Here is a 17,237-nt window from a genome sequence, read left to right as displayed (position 1 = left end):
CCTGTGGCGGTCGGTAGGGACGAAATAGAACAGGTAAAGTTAATCCGTTTTTTAATCAACTTCTGTTTTTATATCTGTCCAGAAATAAGTAAAGTATTGAGTACACACACCTTAGTTACTAACTAGAGGACGGTCGAACAAAGTAGTCCCTTGTCCTAGATTGCAATGCCAAATTGTGACATAGGGTAAATAGAACTGGTAAAGTTAATGGTAGTAACAGTAGTATTTACATTCGTTGAAATCAATAGATATTTTTTCATAGGCAACAATTTGAGCATAAAGAAATACCGTCGAATTCAATTCAAACAATTTTATTGACATCTAACAACAGATTACAGCACAAGAACAAAAAGCTGGGACGTCTGCTTCCTCATTTGCATAAGTCAATTGACAAAAGTATCGAAAGACTGAACCGACAAAAGAAATTACACCGTTTAATAAAATAACAGCCACCAATGGCAGACAAAAAATTAGAATGGTAGGATAGTGTCAATCTATTTTTGTTCAAGCACCACAGCACAATACAACCACTGGAAGCACATTGAAAGGAGCATATTAAATCGACTAGAAAAAAAAAAAATCAAATGTAATTTGCCTCATAACACAAGTACGAGCAGAATCAAATGTTATACTTGCCAAACTTAATTTAAAAAAAAAAGTTAAATGTCTGACTGGCCAATGTGTACTTTGGAAGGAAGAGGCCCTGCTTCCTCATAATCTTCCCCTAGGTTTTTGGAGGTGATGACGAGCAGGGAGGATGCAGGATACGGAATGAGCTTCTTCTCTGTGAAGAAATCACTGTCACCGTAGATGCTCAATTTCTGAAAAAGAAAAACAGTTCTCTAAATCACTAGTATTTCAAATTCCTACCTTTACTCATTCCCTTCTATGGACTTTTTTGTCAACTGCAATTATATTTTTAACTGCTGGCGACAAAATGTCAAGTTATGTTGAGACCAGCTTGAATTTCTGGTTTGTGACCAACTACATCAACTGACCTCAGATGGCACATACTGATCCACGGCAGTGGCCATGGTGGCACAGCAGATCCAGACAAGGACCAGCACGGACAGGACCAGGGTGGTGGTGAGCATCCACCCCGGCAGCCAAAGGTTTCTGTGGAGAAAATGTTTCAGTGTGCTCAGTATTGATTCTGTTAAGAAAATACTTTATTTTAATTTTCTTTTTGTAAAAGATTAGTGAGAAATTTGTGCTTCCTCCTAGAGGAAATGTATGAGATGACATGCCGACATATCTTGTCATGTAACCTTTATGATAGTTTTCAAAATGAAATCAATTTGCAAAGCACTTTTCACACAATTTAATGGAACTCGAGGTGCTGAATGAAAACATTCGCCGAAACAAATCAATAAAAGGATCCCCCTTTCTCCCTTTCCAATGTCCCAGGCGTTGGTATAGAAAAGTATGATGGAGGAACATAAGTTTCAAATAAACTGACGAAAGGCAGCTAAAGGAGGCTCATCTGCACAAAATCACTTTCAGTGAGATTATGTTGAATGTCTTAGTGAATTAAGGAATTTCATTGTGACAAAGGTACTGCTATGCCATCATAATAGATAATTACAGGTCAAGGGGGGCATCCCTGAATTTCATAGTGTTCATTTAGGGCAGCAAGGATTAGTCTATCTATCTACCCTGGTCATATCCCTTGAGAGGGGTGACTGACAGCAAGACTAACACATACACAAAAACCAAAGAAAATAAAAAAGGTAAAAAGTATAAAAAAAAAAACACACACAACTTTTTGGAACATGGCCAACCCATATTCCCAAACACCCAAACAAGTTAGGCACCCAAGTTGGTCATGCTTTCGTCCCTCCAGATGAAATGGGACACAAGAAAGCGGCCATGTCACCTGGGTCAGGGTGACACAACACACACTTCTGTTCAACAGCAGGGCCCGACAGCTTTCACTGGTTTACCCTTGCCGCATCATACAGGTGCCCTGCCCATTCCTTAGAACAGGTCCAAACATCCCACTATCCTTTCTCAACACCTCTCCACTCATTCCTATCCCCAACAAGAGCTCTAACTTCCACTATATTTAGACCTCTTTCCAGTAGTGCACTCATAACACCATCCATCCATGTCAATCGCTGCCTTCCTCCTGTTCTCCTTCCATCAACTTCTGTTCTGTAGATCCTCTTCAACATTTGCTCTTCATCAATCCTCTCCATGTGTCCAAACCAACCGAGTACTCTCTTATCCACACGCTTGCTCAGTTCCACTACGACTCCAGTTCTGTCTTTCACAATTTTTCAATCTATCCAATCTTGTCACTCCTAACACACTCTTCAAAGACTTCATCTCAAAAACATTTAAGCTCCAAGTCTCTGCACCACAAAACACAGTCGGCACAATCACACTCATACAGTCCCCTCTTAACATCCATACTTACACTCTTGTTGCGCATCACTCTCCTCAGAGCACCAAAAACCTTCCTTGATTGACTCTGTGCAATACCTCGCACTTCATTCCACCAACTGCAGCCACATCACAACCCAAGTACCTAAAGCTTTCAACTTCATGCAACCTTATTTCCAACGCCATGCCCACTCCATCACGTAAAAACTTCATCAACTTACTCTTCCCAATATTCACACATGACTTACGCCTATCACACACTCTTCCAAACTCCATTTCCAACCTTCTCACGGTTTCCTCGGAATCAGCCAGGAACAGTCAAGGATTAGTCAACGTTGACAATAATCGGTAACGACTAGTCGACAATAAATTCCATTGTTGCCAGACATATTTTTCCAACAGAGTGAGGCATCTCTACACAAATATAATCTCTGCCAAGATTGCTCATGCGCAATAGCATCTGTCTCGAGTGGTAACAAACGTACGGATATAGTGCCATCAACATTATGTACATATACCAAAACTAACGTTTGTGAGCATTTTAGCCTGGATACAGCGAATAAAAAGAATACCTGCGTATCCATAGCTTGGTTACACACGAACAGTTAAAAAGAACGACGGACAGTTGAACAAAACGGAGTCTGAATCTCCTCAGTAAGATTTAAGTAACATTCAAGCCAAAACGAGTATGACAATATGTGTATGTTTTGCGATTAAAAAAAGTTGTTATTCTAGATGGTGTCTGGACAAGCGTATTGAAAATTAAATGCATGCAGTTAGAAGAACAAACATTAAAAACGACACACGATACGTGTTAAAACCGTTTGATTTGTATTGAGATGTGCCAATTTACCTTGAAAAGCATCTGAAAAAGCTGTAATCATTAAGGCTGTGTTCCGAGCTCATGTCACGGTCCCTCTCTTGGATGAGTGTACGCTGATAGTCTTTGAAAACAGGGTTTTTCACATCAGAGACTGAAAGACATCCAGATAAAAGGACATCACATACAAGTCCAAGCTTCTGTTTTTTTCAGTGCACATAATCTTACATGTCTGCTGGACTTCCTGGTTCTCTTCATCGTTCTCCGTTTCGAACTGAAAGGAAAACAAATTGAATTAGGACAATGTATTGTTCAGGTCTTAATGATGATATCAGATTTAGGTTTCATATTGGCCAAGTATCGGATTACATAGATCCACATCGCCAATATTGTAGTGTTCATACAAAAGAAGTCCTACATAAAATTTAGGTTGTGAATAAATGACTTACATTTTCACAAACCTGCTGTTATGGACTATTGCTCTTTTTACATTGTATCATTGGATTAACTCTCCAACATTCCATATTAATCAACAGATCCAAGAATTTATCATACCAAATATTGTTGATATCGGTATAAAACAGTAGTTCAATTGACATTTCAAGCCCGATGTGACACGATTTTCGGTTTAGCCTCAGGTTGGATTCGATCTTAAGATCTTACCTCTACCCTAGAGTAACGCTGTTTACAAGCAGTCCCACCTTATTTTGTTGTGGGTATTGTTCATAACAGAATCACACACCTGCAAAACGACTATTTTGCCGTCGTCAACCTGGAGATAAAAGGTCCATGTGGATGTGATGAAGCTGTGCGCCTGACTCATCATGTCCTCCATGAAGCCTCTCACAAATATCATTGGGTAAAGCAGATGCATCCTTGGCACCATCGCTTCAAGCTACATGTAATAAGAATGAGAGTATCAGAAATGACAGCTTTCAAATTCATCGTTTCATGAGGTAAGGCCAGATTGAGTGAAGTTCAATCAGCTCTTCTTCTCTGATTTTGTTCCTAGCACTTCAAACTCGCAACCGTAGACTGACATTAATTTCTTGTATGGACTGAATGATCTTCGTCAGCTGGCAAGCAACACTACTCATTAACAACAGAGCTGACAAATTGAAAGGAAAAAACATGCTTTACCTGTTTTGTGGCATGACAAGTCTCAGTGGTTAATTGATTGTGCTAAAAACCACAGACTATTATTACACCACCCCCTGAACGTGGTGTCCGTGGGCACCAGGTAGCACACAAGAACACCCGAGTAACTCACCGACAGGTTCTGAAAATAGTTCACCAGTGATGGGTCGATGTGATTTTCCAGGAAATTTGATTTTAACTGGTATAAGGTTTAAGCGATTGACAGTCTATTAACTGAACTTATAATAAGTATAACCTGGCAATAACAGAGTAACAATATAGTAATTACATAAGTTGTTGTCTTAGAAATGCATAAGAAATCTGTACCCACTTGTGCCATACAGTAATAAAAAGTAGCTCTCAGTTTCAAAAAGTTGGTAACCCCTGTTCTAGAACTATGAGCCAAATATTTGCTCGTTCATTGATCAGTGGTACTGCATTTTGTTTTTTGCCCCAATTGAACACTGTTTACCAGTATAGTACTCACCATCTTTAATTATTGCATTTGGCTGAAATATCAATATTGATTTAATTGTGTTTTTTTATTGTATGGGGTTTTTAAGGGTTATTGATCTATCTTCGTTATTCATTATCCATTATCCGTTATCGGTCAGTTCATTATATGCTACAAAGCCTAGGAGCCGGGACACTTACTCTCAGCCAAAAGGCTAAGCTAAGGTCCTAGCCCTAAAGCCTTGTTGCGATCATTGCGAATGCACCGTTCCCGGAGGTACTGCAATACCGGGCCGATGCGTGGAGTGGACAGAGCAAGCTCTTATTCCATCCCCAGCGTTCCTGGAGGTACTGCAATATCCATTATCCGTTAACAGTGCAGTTGGACTTTCACGTAGGTAAAAAGTGGCTCCAGTGAAGGGGAGCGAAAAATCCCGAGTTTTTTTTACATAGGTGGGCAATGAACAATATTGATTATGAATAGAAGAACAGCTCTTTGAGACCCTTTGTGATTAAGGGCTATACAAATAAACATGACGACTTTTGTGCAGATGCTGTATCATGTTTAAAATGGTCAATTGTCTGCATTTATATAGCGCTTTTCAAGTAAATGACCTCCCAAAGCGCTTTACAACGTGCTTCACACTTAGCCATTAACACACACACTCACACACCAATACCTGTTCATAGCGTTGCTCTGCAAAGGGAAGCTGATTACGGCAGCCGAGATTGCATGCATACCGCTCGTTGACCAGGCTGTAGGCTTCTTGGCAGGCTATAAAATATATTTTTTATGTTTAACAGAAAAAAACATCAAATAAAATAACGGTACTATGTGAAAGAACAGCAAAAAGCGCCCATGTTTATCTTACTTGACTGACAGTCGACTATGGTGCGATTTAAATCTTTGCCGTCACGAACAAACTGGCAAATAGAGAATAATCGACAGCCCCGTTGACAGGCGTAGAGTTCCTCTTCCTACGGCACACAAACAACAAATTACTATTTGAAGATATCTTAAGCAAGCACTTTCCTGACATGACGGCACTTGAAAAGTAGATAAAACCACTCAACTAAAATTAGCAAAGTTTTTAAGCTACTGCTTAGGGCTCACCCGCGGGTACGTGTGTAAAGTATATGTCATTTCACACGAGTGATGGCAAGACACCGTGCTTCCCAAAACGCTATCAAACACGTCGGATGAAGCCGCCACCAAAGTCCAACAGAGTGCCAAAAAGCACAAGAACGCGGACGAAGACCCCATTTTGTGTTCACATAACAAAACACAAGAAAAACAAACACAACAAGGTCGCTTCCTCTTCCCCTTGATCTGATTACTTTCTCGCGAGAACATGCGCTCTTTGCCCTCAACAGACCGACATATTACGATGCGTTTAGAACTTCTGGAATTCTCATGATTTCGTAAATTCCCGACAGACAGGAACAGAACAATGAATCAAATATACCCGTAAGCAAGTACAATATTTTTTTTGCTCACAATATAAATCCCATACTGAGAATTAAACGTTATGGAAACTACTGAGATGAAAATTATTTACGCCCATCACGTCTGACTGGAAAGTTTTGAGTCCAATCTGAGGGATTTATTTTTAAATATCCGATAATCCTTAAATGCAACATAACTATAGAATAGACGAATAGAAACTCAGAGATCTGGTCAATTGCCTGAACAAAGCATCAACACAGGATGGGATGGGAATCAGCACACAAAAAACAAAAGTAATAACCAACAATCCAGAAGGTATCACCACAAACATCACCATCAATCACAGAGAGCTAAAACTTGTCACCAAATTTAAACACCTTGGAGCTTTTATATCAGAAGAGGGGTCAGAACCAAAAATCATGGCCTGGACAGCTCAGACCACACCTGCACTTGCCAGACTTTAACCCATTTGGAGGGACAAGAACATAGCAGTGAAATCAAACATGAGATTCATACAGGTGTTAGTTACTTCCATTTTCCTCAACACTTGCGAGACATGGGCTCTCACAGTAAAACTGAAAAAGAAAACCAGGGCCATGGCGATACGATGCTACAGGAAACTTCTAGGCATCAGCTACATAGCCGATATGCCAAACAAAACGGTGCGTAACATCATCAGAGGGTACATTGGACCCTACGAAGAACTGTTGTCAACTGTGCGCAGACGGAAACGTCAGTGGTATGGACATTCACAAGACCATCAGGCATGGTCAAGATAATTCTCCAGGGCACAGTCCAAGGGGTCAGGAGAAAAAGACCAAAACATAACTGGTCCGACAACATTAAGGAATGGACTGGTGCCAACTTTGCCACGACCCAAAAACAGGCCGGGGACCGTCAGCAGGGGAGAAGGCTGTCCAGAGTTGCATCTCATTGGTACCCCGACGACCCATGGGGTAAAGGTATCTGTGAATCGTGATTAATGATGATTATGTAATTGTATATACACAATGGCTTCTACAAAGGAGGGGAAAAGAAACAAAAGAAGAAAAAAAAAATCAAATATAGAAAAAGAAAAATGAAAAAAATGAAGGAGAAACCCAGGGAAATAGAAACAAATGGAGCAAAATAAAAGAAAAAGGATAAAGAGAAAAAGAGAAAAAGAAGAAAAAAAACACACAAAAAAGCTAAGGAAAAAAAGGAGATATCTGTTGCATCCTGGTCATCCTGGAAGGAGGATTACCTCATAAGCAGTCCCTTCTCAAGATTTCTTCATTTTCCTCATCTTGAGGTTTTTGAGTTTTCCCTTGTCCTCATGTAGGTATTAGATCAGGGGGCGGTGTAATAATAGTATGTGGTTTGCAGGAATCTGTGGTCTGTTCAGCCCTTTGAGACTCCTTGTGATTGAAGGCTATACAAATAGACATGATTTGACTTGACATACATTCACATTTAATGATGCTTTTGCTCTAACCGATTATAGAATAGTTCACTCATGTTTGCTTAATATCTAAATCAGTCTTCTTTTTTTTTTTAATGAGTGAAGTTTGACATATTGATAAATCACAAGAGGGGGGAAAGGTGTCTCAAAGGGAACCGGCTCCTGATTGGCGGGGAGCCGGTTCACATCGATTACTTCCGAGAGCCAGTTAGTAGAGCCATTTCATTCGCGAAAGACACGTCACTATCCCGCACTGTTAGCCACATCTAGCTTTAGCTATTTCATGTATTCTCCGAATGATTTCTCGTGTTAACATTTCCACAAGCTAATTTTAAAATGGACAAGTTTGTGGTGAGTTTACGTAAAGTAGAGGCGCCAAAAACGTCGAGGAACCCTGAGAAGATTTACAGACAAGTCTCCATAGAATCGTTACGAGTGAGTTTGCTCTCCACAATGCAACACAATAACCAGCAACCAACTGAATTTACCTTTTCATTTTCAGAGAGTGGTCGTCATTGAGGATATAATGCGCTATAAATCTATACTAGAGCTTCCAGGACAGAGCAAGGACAACATGCTGAGTGCTTTAACCGACCTGAGCAAGAAAATGCCATCCAAGGAGGTGCTTAAATCTACAAAAATAGGTATTAAAACCAAATCACATAAGTATGGAAACTTTCGAGTTAAGACACTAGCAAATACTGTTGCATGACTGAATGCTTATGGTGAAACGCACGCTTTTCTTTGCTTGTTTATTTTACAAAAACTCATATATTGATAAGGATGATACAAATTTGGATATTTACAATGACTAACTCAACTGTTTTTAATTAGATAGTCTTTAACAGGTAAGTCATTGGCAATATGGCCCCTTAATTAAAGACCTTCCACATCTTGTGTTGTAATACTGAAATGTGACATTGCATTTAGTCCTATTTGTATGATTGATTTATAACTTTTTTGGGGCATTTATAGCTCATTCACTTATTTGGTCTGAATGAATGCACCTCATCCATCCATTATCTGAACCGCTTATCCTCAGTAGGGTCGCTGGGGTGCTGGAGCCCATCCAAGGTGTCCTCGGGCAGGGAACACCCTGAACTGGTTGCCAGTCAGTCGCAGGGCACACAGGGACGGACAACTCACTCGCTCATACACACCCAGGGACAATTTGGACCGGCTAATTAACCTGACATGCATGTTTTTGGAACGTGGGAAGAAACTGTAGTGTCAGGAGGAAGGAAACTCACGCAAGCACGGGGAGAACATTTAAACTCAGCACAGGAAGGCTGGTAGCTGGAATTGATCCCGTGACCTCAGAACAATGCCACGGATGTGCTAACCACTCAGCCGCCGTGCTGCCGAATGCACCTTGTGATTATTCATATATTTGAGTGTGATTATTTACTTCTGAAAATAATCACCTAACCTCTTTGTGGACTACCTTTCAAAAGTTTCATGTCCCTTAGAAATCTTATTTTTTTAAGGATAAACAGTTTTTTCCCACTGATGCTATCATGAAACTACTCAGAAATACCACCCTGAAATTGTTAATGACCATTTTACATGCAAATGTCTGTTTTGAATGCAATGTGTGTAGATTGATTGGCGGCACGGCGGCTGGCCGGTCAGCGCTCAGCCCCACAGTGCAGAGTTTCAGGTTTCAAGTCCAGCTACTGCAGCCTCCCTGTTTGGAGTTTGCATGTTCTCCCTGTGCCTGCGTGGGTTTCCTTTAGGCACTCCGATTTCCTCCCACATTCCAAAAACATGCATGTCAGATTAATTGGCTGGTCCAAATTTTCCCTAGGTGTGGATAGGCGAGTGAGTTGTCCGTCTCTGTGTGCCCTGTGACTGGCTGGCAAGCAGTTAAGGGTGTCCCCATCTCACTGCCTGAAGACAGCTGGGATGGGCTCTAGCACCCGTGTGACCCTACTGAGGATAAGCGGTGCAGATAATGGATGGACGGATGTGTGCATTGGTGTTTATTGGACAATTTCCAACAAACAGCAGTCCAGTATTCTAATAATACATTGTGTTTTTGGGTTAAGGTTAATGGACGATTGGAAAACCCTTGTGCAATGATCTAAGAACTGTCGAAAACAGTTTAGCTGGCCAAAGATGCTAAAAAAAACCAACAACTTTTCTTACAGCTAGTCGAGTATTTGGAGCATCAAATTGTGGTTGTAATTCTACAGATACGCCAGAAAAAAATGAAATTTCATTTGAAATTAGATGGTCTAATATTGTTGTAAGAAAGGAAGGCTATTCCATGCGAGAAATTAAAAACTGAAATCTACTACAACAGTGTCTACTACTGCTTTCCAGAATAGCGAAAACAGACTCTAAGCAGAGTGGGAAGCACCACCAAGTAGGAGGACAAGTACATAAGAGTCTTTAGTTTGAGAAATAGGTCCCTTATGGGTTTTCAACTTGTAGCTTGGCTAATAATACAATGCTTAATATAATTTATTTTTGGTTTAGGGGATAGAGTCCCATCATAATGAAGTGCTTTGAGAGACTGGTTAAAGAGCACATCACCTCCAGTCTCCCCTCCTCACTCGACCCCTTTCAGTTTGCCTACCGGACAAACCGCTCCACCGGGGATGCCATCTCCTCTGCGCTTCACCTGAGCCTGACACACCTAGAGGAGAAGAACACCCATGTGCGGATGCTGTTCCTGGACTTCAGTTCAGCATTCAACACCATCATCCCACAACACCTGGTAGACAAAATGAGACTCCTGGGTTTCAACACCCCCCTGCGGAACTGGCTGCTGGACTTCCTCACTGACAGACCCCTGTCAGTGCGGATTGGTCAGAACATCTCCGATGTCATCACCCTCAGCACAGGCTCCCCCCAAGGGTGTGTCCTGAGCCCCTTGCTGTTCACCCTGATGACACACGACTGCGTCCCTAGGTCAGCCACAAACCACATCGTGAAGTTTGCGGACGACACAACAGTGGTGGGCCTCATCAGGGACGACAACGACCTGGCCTACAGAGAGGAGGTGGAGCAGTTGGTGGGCTGGTGCAGGGACAACAGCCTGGTCCTGAATGTTGACAAAACTAAAGAGATCATTATCGACTTCAGGAAAAAACAGCCCAAAAATGCCCCACTTCTCATCAACAACAAGGTTGTGGAGGTTGTCAGCAGCATCAAGTTCCTAGGGGTGCACATCACAAACAAACTCACCTGGTCCGTGAACACTGCATCACTGGTGAAGAGGGCACAGCAGCGCCTGTACTTCCTGCGGAGGATGAGGAGAGCCCACCTGCCCCGACCCTCCCTCATCACATTCTACAGGGGCACCATAGAGAGTATCCTGACCAGCTGTATCTCTGTGTGGTGTGGAGGCTGCAGCGCTTCCGACTGGGGTAGTGTGAGGAGGGTGACGAGGACAGCAGAGAAAATCATCGGGGATTCTCTCCCCTCCATTCAGGACATTGGCCAGAAGCGCTGCCAGCCAAGAACATTATCAGGGACCCCTCTCACCCCCATCATGGACTGTTCACTCTGCTAGCCTCTGGGAAGAGGTACTGCAGTGTGTGGTGCAGGACCACCAGGTTCCACAATAGTCTTGTCCCCCTGGCCATTAGACTGTTAAATGGTCAATCAAACACATAGTAAATCTAAACTGCTGCTAATCTGTACATCTGTTGGTTTTGTTTGACTTTTTTGCACTACTGGCAGTTCTTTATAGCTAGCCACTCCTTGCACATCTGTTCCCCTCTGCACTATTGTACTACAGTGTTATTGTTACTGTTTACCTGACTTGTTTACCTGACTGCCCATTTTGCACATCTGGTTAGCTGCTCCTCTTGCACTCTTTGCACTACTGTAAAATACTATACAGAGCCATAATTATTTAGTATGTTATTAGTACTCAATACAACATTTTATTTATATTTATATCTGTACATTCAAGGAAACTGCGGGTCGGATGTATCGACATTTCGCTCTGTATACACGTGTACTAGAATGACAATAAAGTAGATCTTAATCTAGAGGAGGGGCATGAGAAGAGTAATCTTTTCCCGGTCTTCTTTAGGTCACACTGTCAACAAACTGCGGAAGCATCTGGAATCTGAGGTGAGCTTAGCTGCCACTCAGGTGTACACGGCATGGAGGACATTCGTGATGGAGAATTCTAATAAGCCTTCCATCGAAGTGCGGTCAGACAGGCAGTCTGAAAGCCTCCGGAACAACGCAAGAAGACTTCTCGCCGAAGCCCTTGATCTCAAGGTGAGAGTTCCTTTAACAGGCTGGATCTAAATAAAAACAAGGTTCTCCTGATAAAGTAAAGTATTTTCCGGACTGTAAGGCGCACCCAAAACCCCAAATTGGCCAACAATTTCAACATGTCCCACATAAGCCGTTGCGCCTTTTGTGCGGACAAAACGTAATGCGTCACCATACTTGTGGAATTTAAATCAGTTAATACATTTTACCGCTGGTGGCAATGGGGATCAATTTGGATAGTCACAAAAAGAGCACCAATTCCCAACCAACAGGTGTTTGCATAGGTTTTTTAAGGGTTATTGATCTATCTTCGTTATTCATTATTCATTATCCGTTATCGGTCAGTTCATAATACGCTACAAAGCCTAGGAGCCGGGACACTTACTCTCAGCCAAAAGGCCAAGCGGAATCAGACTTAGATTGTGACGGGTAAAGCACTGGAATCAAACCACTAAGCACATGAAAAGGCATTTGGTCTTATCTCATTATCAAACAATTTTTAGTCATGGTACCATACATATCCTTGAGTAAGATGTTTTTTACCTTTTTTTTTTCACCTCAAACTAAGTACCATAGGTGACAAATGTTTTGAATATGTGTTTATAATTTTCAGCACAACCAAACTGCTTTTTATAATGAAGTTCTCTTCTTTCAGTACAGAACCACAGAATTACTTCCCACAATGCTTTTCTCAGAATTTAGTTCAGAATCTTCAGCGCTTTCTTGAGACTCTGCGAGTCGCCTGTACCACAGACCAATTCAATGTCTGACAATACTTTTGCTGCCCAGCCGTATAACAACATCAACAATTTGGTGGTGTAACTAAATATAGTGTAATAATTAGGGATCGACCGATATTGGTTTTTTAGGACTGATGCCGATTCTTGGAATTGAGAGAAGGCCAATAACCGATATTTGGAGCAGATATTCATTTGCTGTAAAAGCTTAAAAATTGGTTCAAGACATTTTTAATAATGCAAAAAGAAACAAATAATATTTGTCATAAATGAAAATAAAACTTTAATAGCTCCCTGAAACTTTTACAGTAAATAAGTTAGAATGTCAACATAATCAACACAATTAACCATTCACTTAAACCAAAAACTAACAGTGCAAGGAATAAAATTAGGCCTAGCAGTAACTTGTTTAAGTTAGCTCCCTTAAACTTTTTACAGTAAATTAGAATTTAAACATAACTAACAGAACCAATCATGCACCTTAACCCCAGAATAGCTCCCAGATTTGTTTACAATAATAAATTAAAAATATTAATGCAACCAACATGATAAATTTACCGTATTTTCCGCACTATAAGGCGCACCAGGTTATAGGGCGCACCCCGAAAAAATAGTTTTTGGTCCTATTTTTGACATACATAAGACGCACCGGATTATAAGGCGCTACAATGGGAACGTCGACAAAACAGTCAGATAGTTCAGTCCAACTTATTACCCCCTTAACATTCCCAAAGCTTGCAAAAACGCAAATACGTGTCGAGAACACGTGCGGATGCGGTGTCCGTACGATGTCACTCAAATGCATCGTTCCATCATTCGGAAGGTTAAAGTCTTGGGATTCAAGAAATGCCAACCATTCCTTAGTTTCTATTTTCTTTTTCGCTCGCAACTTTACTGTATATATGACAATAAACACTTGGAATTGAGTTTAATTTAAAAATAGACACTCCATTCCATCCATTATCTGCACCGCTTATCACAGAAACATCGAGTTCAGTCTGAAACAAGATACAGGGATAATATATATAGCCGGAGTAGCTCACTGAAGTCGTTGTGTTCATAATAATGTGCAGCCGTGGTCCTCTTATATCCGTGAGTTTAGTAAATCCAGGAGAATAAAATATTTACAAATACAAAATAGTAAAAAAATGCTTTCTGTATGCCGTCAGCCACGTGCTATACGCGTTCATCTTTTTCGGCCAATTGCAGGCATTGTTTTGCCGTTTAAGCCAATGCCAGCCTGTAAATGATAAAAAGAATCCGCCCCTTGACCTCCGAATAACTTTAGCCAATAGTGATCGATTCAACTGATGATTGACACGTCTTTTTTGGCCACTTGCAGGCTTTGTTTTGCCGTTTAAGCCAATGCCAGCCTGTAAATGATAAAAAGAATCCGCCCCTTGACCTCCGAATAACTAGCCAATAGTGATCGATTCAACTGATGATTGACACGTCTTTTTTGGCCAATTGCAGGCTTTGTTTTGCCGTTCAAGACAATGCCAGCCTGTAAATGATAAAAAGGATCCTCCCCTTGACCTCCGAATAACTTTAGCCAATAGTGATCGATTCAAATGATGATTGACACATTGGTTAGCCAATAAAACGTATATAAATCCCAGCATACACCGCGGACTACTTGGCGTTCGGGGGAAAATCTAGTCGGCGGCTGCAAGTTAGTTGCAAGACTTTGCAAATTAATATTGATCCATTAATAAGGCGCACTGTATTATAAGGCGCATGGTCAGCTTTTGAAAAAAATAAACACTTTTAGGTGCGCCTTATAGTGCGGAAAATGCGGTACCTAAAACAAAGTCTACTGAAACTTCAACGTAGCTGGTTAATTGAAAAGTGTGGGATCTCCTGTTTTAGAGACAGATTGTCAAACTAATGTGATGGTCAGAGTTTATCACTCCCACTTGAGCGTGTTTTTTATGCTCTCTCTCAATCACAATCGCACATGCTTGATTGACCAGCTAATGTTATGATAAGATCTAATTTATCCGTCTCCATCTCAATAAGCCTCTCTAAAACAAGTTAAGTACACCTTTTAAGCTATCTCTGTTAACATTTGTCAATTTTACTAGTAATATTACGGTAAGACGTTCCCCATTGTGTGACGTCATCATGCACGCAGAGCATTTTCTTATTGTGTATGGCTGCCGCTGTGTTAAGTTGGATGAGAGCGGTGTTCATGTTTGCTTGTTGTTTATGAATCAATATGCCCGAAGGCTGACTGAGGATGTCCTGCTTATCTTCCTCACCCATGAGAAGCCGACACACTCTTGCATAGCTTTAACAATCTAATTGCAAACACGCTTTTCTATTTCGTACATGGGCATGGTGAGACAAGGTAGCTGAGCTGCAGCTCCAGTGGCTCGGCCCCAGGTCCCTCATCCAATCAGAAGTCTTGGGGTGGAGGGAGGAGAGAGAAGGACGGGAGAAGTAGGAGGAAGAGCAAGGGAGAGAATCCAGCTGCATAATAACCGTCATGACAAATAAATAATAAGGCTGATGCAGATTTCCATTAAATTCTCAAATATCAGGGCTGATAATTGACCCGCCAGATACCCGGTCGACCGATAGATGAAATGAGACCTAATGCCTTACCATATATTAGAGGTAAGATCTAAGGCCCAAATTGGGGTCGGGCCTAAAATGTTAATCATTACGTTCAGGTGTGGGATGGGCTTTTCTCGCTGACTTTTTTTAAAAACTGTTCCACGCATCATTTGTTCTTCGTTTCTTTTTCTTTGTGGATGATCCGCGCAACATGCACGCTCAGTGGCACACATGCTCACCAAAAAGCGTGCTCTGCTGCGGCGGCGGCGGCACTGAAAAGCGAGCGCGTGGCATGTGGGGCGGAGTCAGCCAAAATCCCCCTCCTACCAAGCTCTCACGAATAAAGCACCAAGATTCGTATTTGTTAAGGCTTGGTCCCTCAAATCGAGTTAGGGCAGCTCTAGAACAAAAGTAAGTGTTTGTTTCATTTTTATCCTACCACAGAAACCATATCAAAATAACAATATATTTTCCCTCCCAATCTTTTTAAATCTGTAAACATTTTTAGAAAAGCGCCAGGGAGCTGCCCAGCAGCGCTTAAGAGACGCATTCCACGCCACAATCATGGTTGAAATCCCATCGCATCCAATGTTATGAAATTGTGATCAGTAATATAAACATAAATACTAACTAAGGCCTCTTCATTTACTCATCCTGAGGTTTTTAAGTTTTACATGCCATCAGGTAGGTTTTAGATCAGGGGATGGTGTAATTGTTGTCCGAATAGCCCTTTGAGACTTTTGTGATTAAGGACTACACAAATAAACATGACTTGATGGATCAATCAATGAGCACAAAGAGCACTTTTGTGCAGCCCTAGCCTTTACTTTTAATTCCATGTGCCTTATAGTCTGGTGCGCCTTGGATATAAAAAAAAAAAATCACAAATCTCAAATGTTCTGTTCATTTTTCTTTTTTTTTGTCCCCTCTCTACTGATGACTGACAGGAAGACTGTGGGTTAGTGGACAATACGGAAAGGGAGGTGTTCCACCAGAGTGGCCGTTTGGTCAGCAGCTCGTACCGGAGGACGGTTCGAACACTGGTATTTGCCCTCAGGCGGCGGCCCGAGCTCATAGCTCAGCTGAAGCAGGACCATGCCTCAGTTTCCCAAATAGTGTCCAAACATAAAAGATGACCAAGCATGTTTTTATGCACCTACATTTTTTATAATGTCGTGTAAATATGCATGCTGTTGCCTTCGATTATGTATTTCTTTTAAATATTATTGTGCTTTTTTTTACATTGTGCTTCAATGGGAATTAAAACATCCACAACTTTCATTGTGTAGATTTTGGTGTTCCTTCGACGGATTGTGACCAAAGTTTTCTAACGTCTTTAAATGTATGTGTATGTTTTGTTTTCAATAGTTTCTTTCTTTCTACATAGTATTAACATTTTTTTACATAGAAAAATATAAAAATCATAAAAAGGGGCTAATCATCATCATTGGTCATTTATTCTAAGTAAAGGCATTAAAGTCCCCTTTAAACAAAAGTGAGATTAGAAATGAAAAGTGGCAGGGTAAGGGTGTAAAGGGAAGTGTTGTCTTAAAACACAGTCAAGCTGCATTTTACCCATATCTCTTTAAAGTGAAGAATTTATAATTAAAAAAAAAGATATTTACCGGAGCCGTATCCCCCCTTGTGGGAGGTGGCTAGAGTCGGGAACACATTCACATTTTTGACTTTCTGGGAGATTGGTACAGAGGAAGGGATTCCCAGCCCTCGGTCAACCCAACTGATGTGTTCCAACATCTTGATGGGAGTCATTAGGTGACCAACCCCCCTAACTCGCCACGCTATACAAATAAACACCACCCTCTAGTGGCCTAAGAGAGCATTTGGTTTATATTTATTAAGTCAAGTCAAGTCATTTTTATTTGTATAGCCCTTAATCACAAATAGTCTCAAAGGGCTTTCCCCCCTATGTCCCGGCCCGAAGCCTTCGTTTTGAGAGCGTCGGTCTCCTGGTGATGCCAAGAGCAAAGAAGTGTTCCGCTAGTTCGAGAGCGTTCTCCA

General features: G+C 41.3%; 2 protein-coding genes and 1 pseudogene across 3 annotated transcripts; 1 reads left to right on the top strand and 2 right to left on the bottom strand.

Moving 5' to 3' along the window:
* Positions 1 to 295: 295 nt before the first annotated feature.
* On the bottom strand, positions 296 to 6,145 carry tmem59 (transmembrane protein 59). Its single transcript, XM_088327316.1, has 8 exons — positions 5,910 to 6,145; positions 5,668 to 5,773; positions 5,476 to 5,570; positions 3,948 to 4,100; positions 3,434 to 3,479; positions 3,239 to 3,359; positions 999 to 1,116; positions 296 to 821 (listed from the first exon to the last, which is right to left on the bottom strand). The coding sequence occupies exons 1-8, from the start codon at positions 6,057 to 6,059 to the stop codon at positions 660 to 662; spliced, it is 951 nt and encodes a 316-aa protein (XP_088183442.1). The 5' UTR covers positions 6,060 to 6,145; the 3' UTR covers positions 296 to 659.
* LOC148373618 (U2 spliceosomal RNA) lies at positions 5,051 to 5,197 on the bottom strand (annotated as a pseudogene).
* Positions 6,146 to 7,891: 1,746 nt separating the features above from the next.
* Positions 7,892 to 16,499, top strand: tceanc2 (transcription elongation factor A (SII) N-terminal and central domain containing 2). 2 transcript variants are annotated; one of them, XM_088353524.1, is made up of 4 exons: positions 7,892 to 8,118; positions 8,186 to 8,327; positions 11,732 to 11,925; positions 16,166 to 16,499. In XM_088353524.1, exons 1-4 carry the CDS (start codon positions 8,020 to 8,022, stop codon positions 16,352 to 16,354), a joined length of 624 nt encoding a protein of 207 aa, XP_088209650.1. In that variant the 5' UTR covers positions 7,892 to 8,019; the 3' UTR covers positions 16,355 to 16,499. The 2 variants fall into 2 exon arrangements, with proteins under 2 accessions (XP_088209650.1, XP_088209644.1); XM_088353518.1 differs by lacking the exons at positions 7,892 to 8,118; positions 11,732 to 11,925; positions 16,166 to 16,499 and adding an exon at positions 10,165 to 11,724.
* The last annotated feature ends 738 nt before the right edge of the window (positions 16,500 to 17,237 follow it).

This window comes from Urocampus carinirostris, chromosome 1 (genome assembly GCF_059441175.1).
Source record: "Urocampus carinirostris isolate Australia breed hairy pipefish chromosome 1, RoL_Ucar_1.0, whole genome shotgun sequence".
In the NCBI taxonomy this organism is placed as follows: Eukaryota; Metazoa; Chordata; class Actinopteri; order Syngnathiformes; family Syngnathidae; genus Urocampus; species Urocampus carinirostris.
Note: the sequence above shows the minus strand (reverse complement) of the source record. Positions and strands in the feature narration are given on the sequence as shown.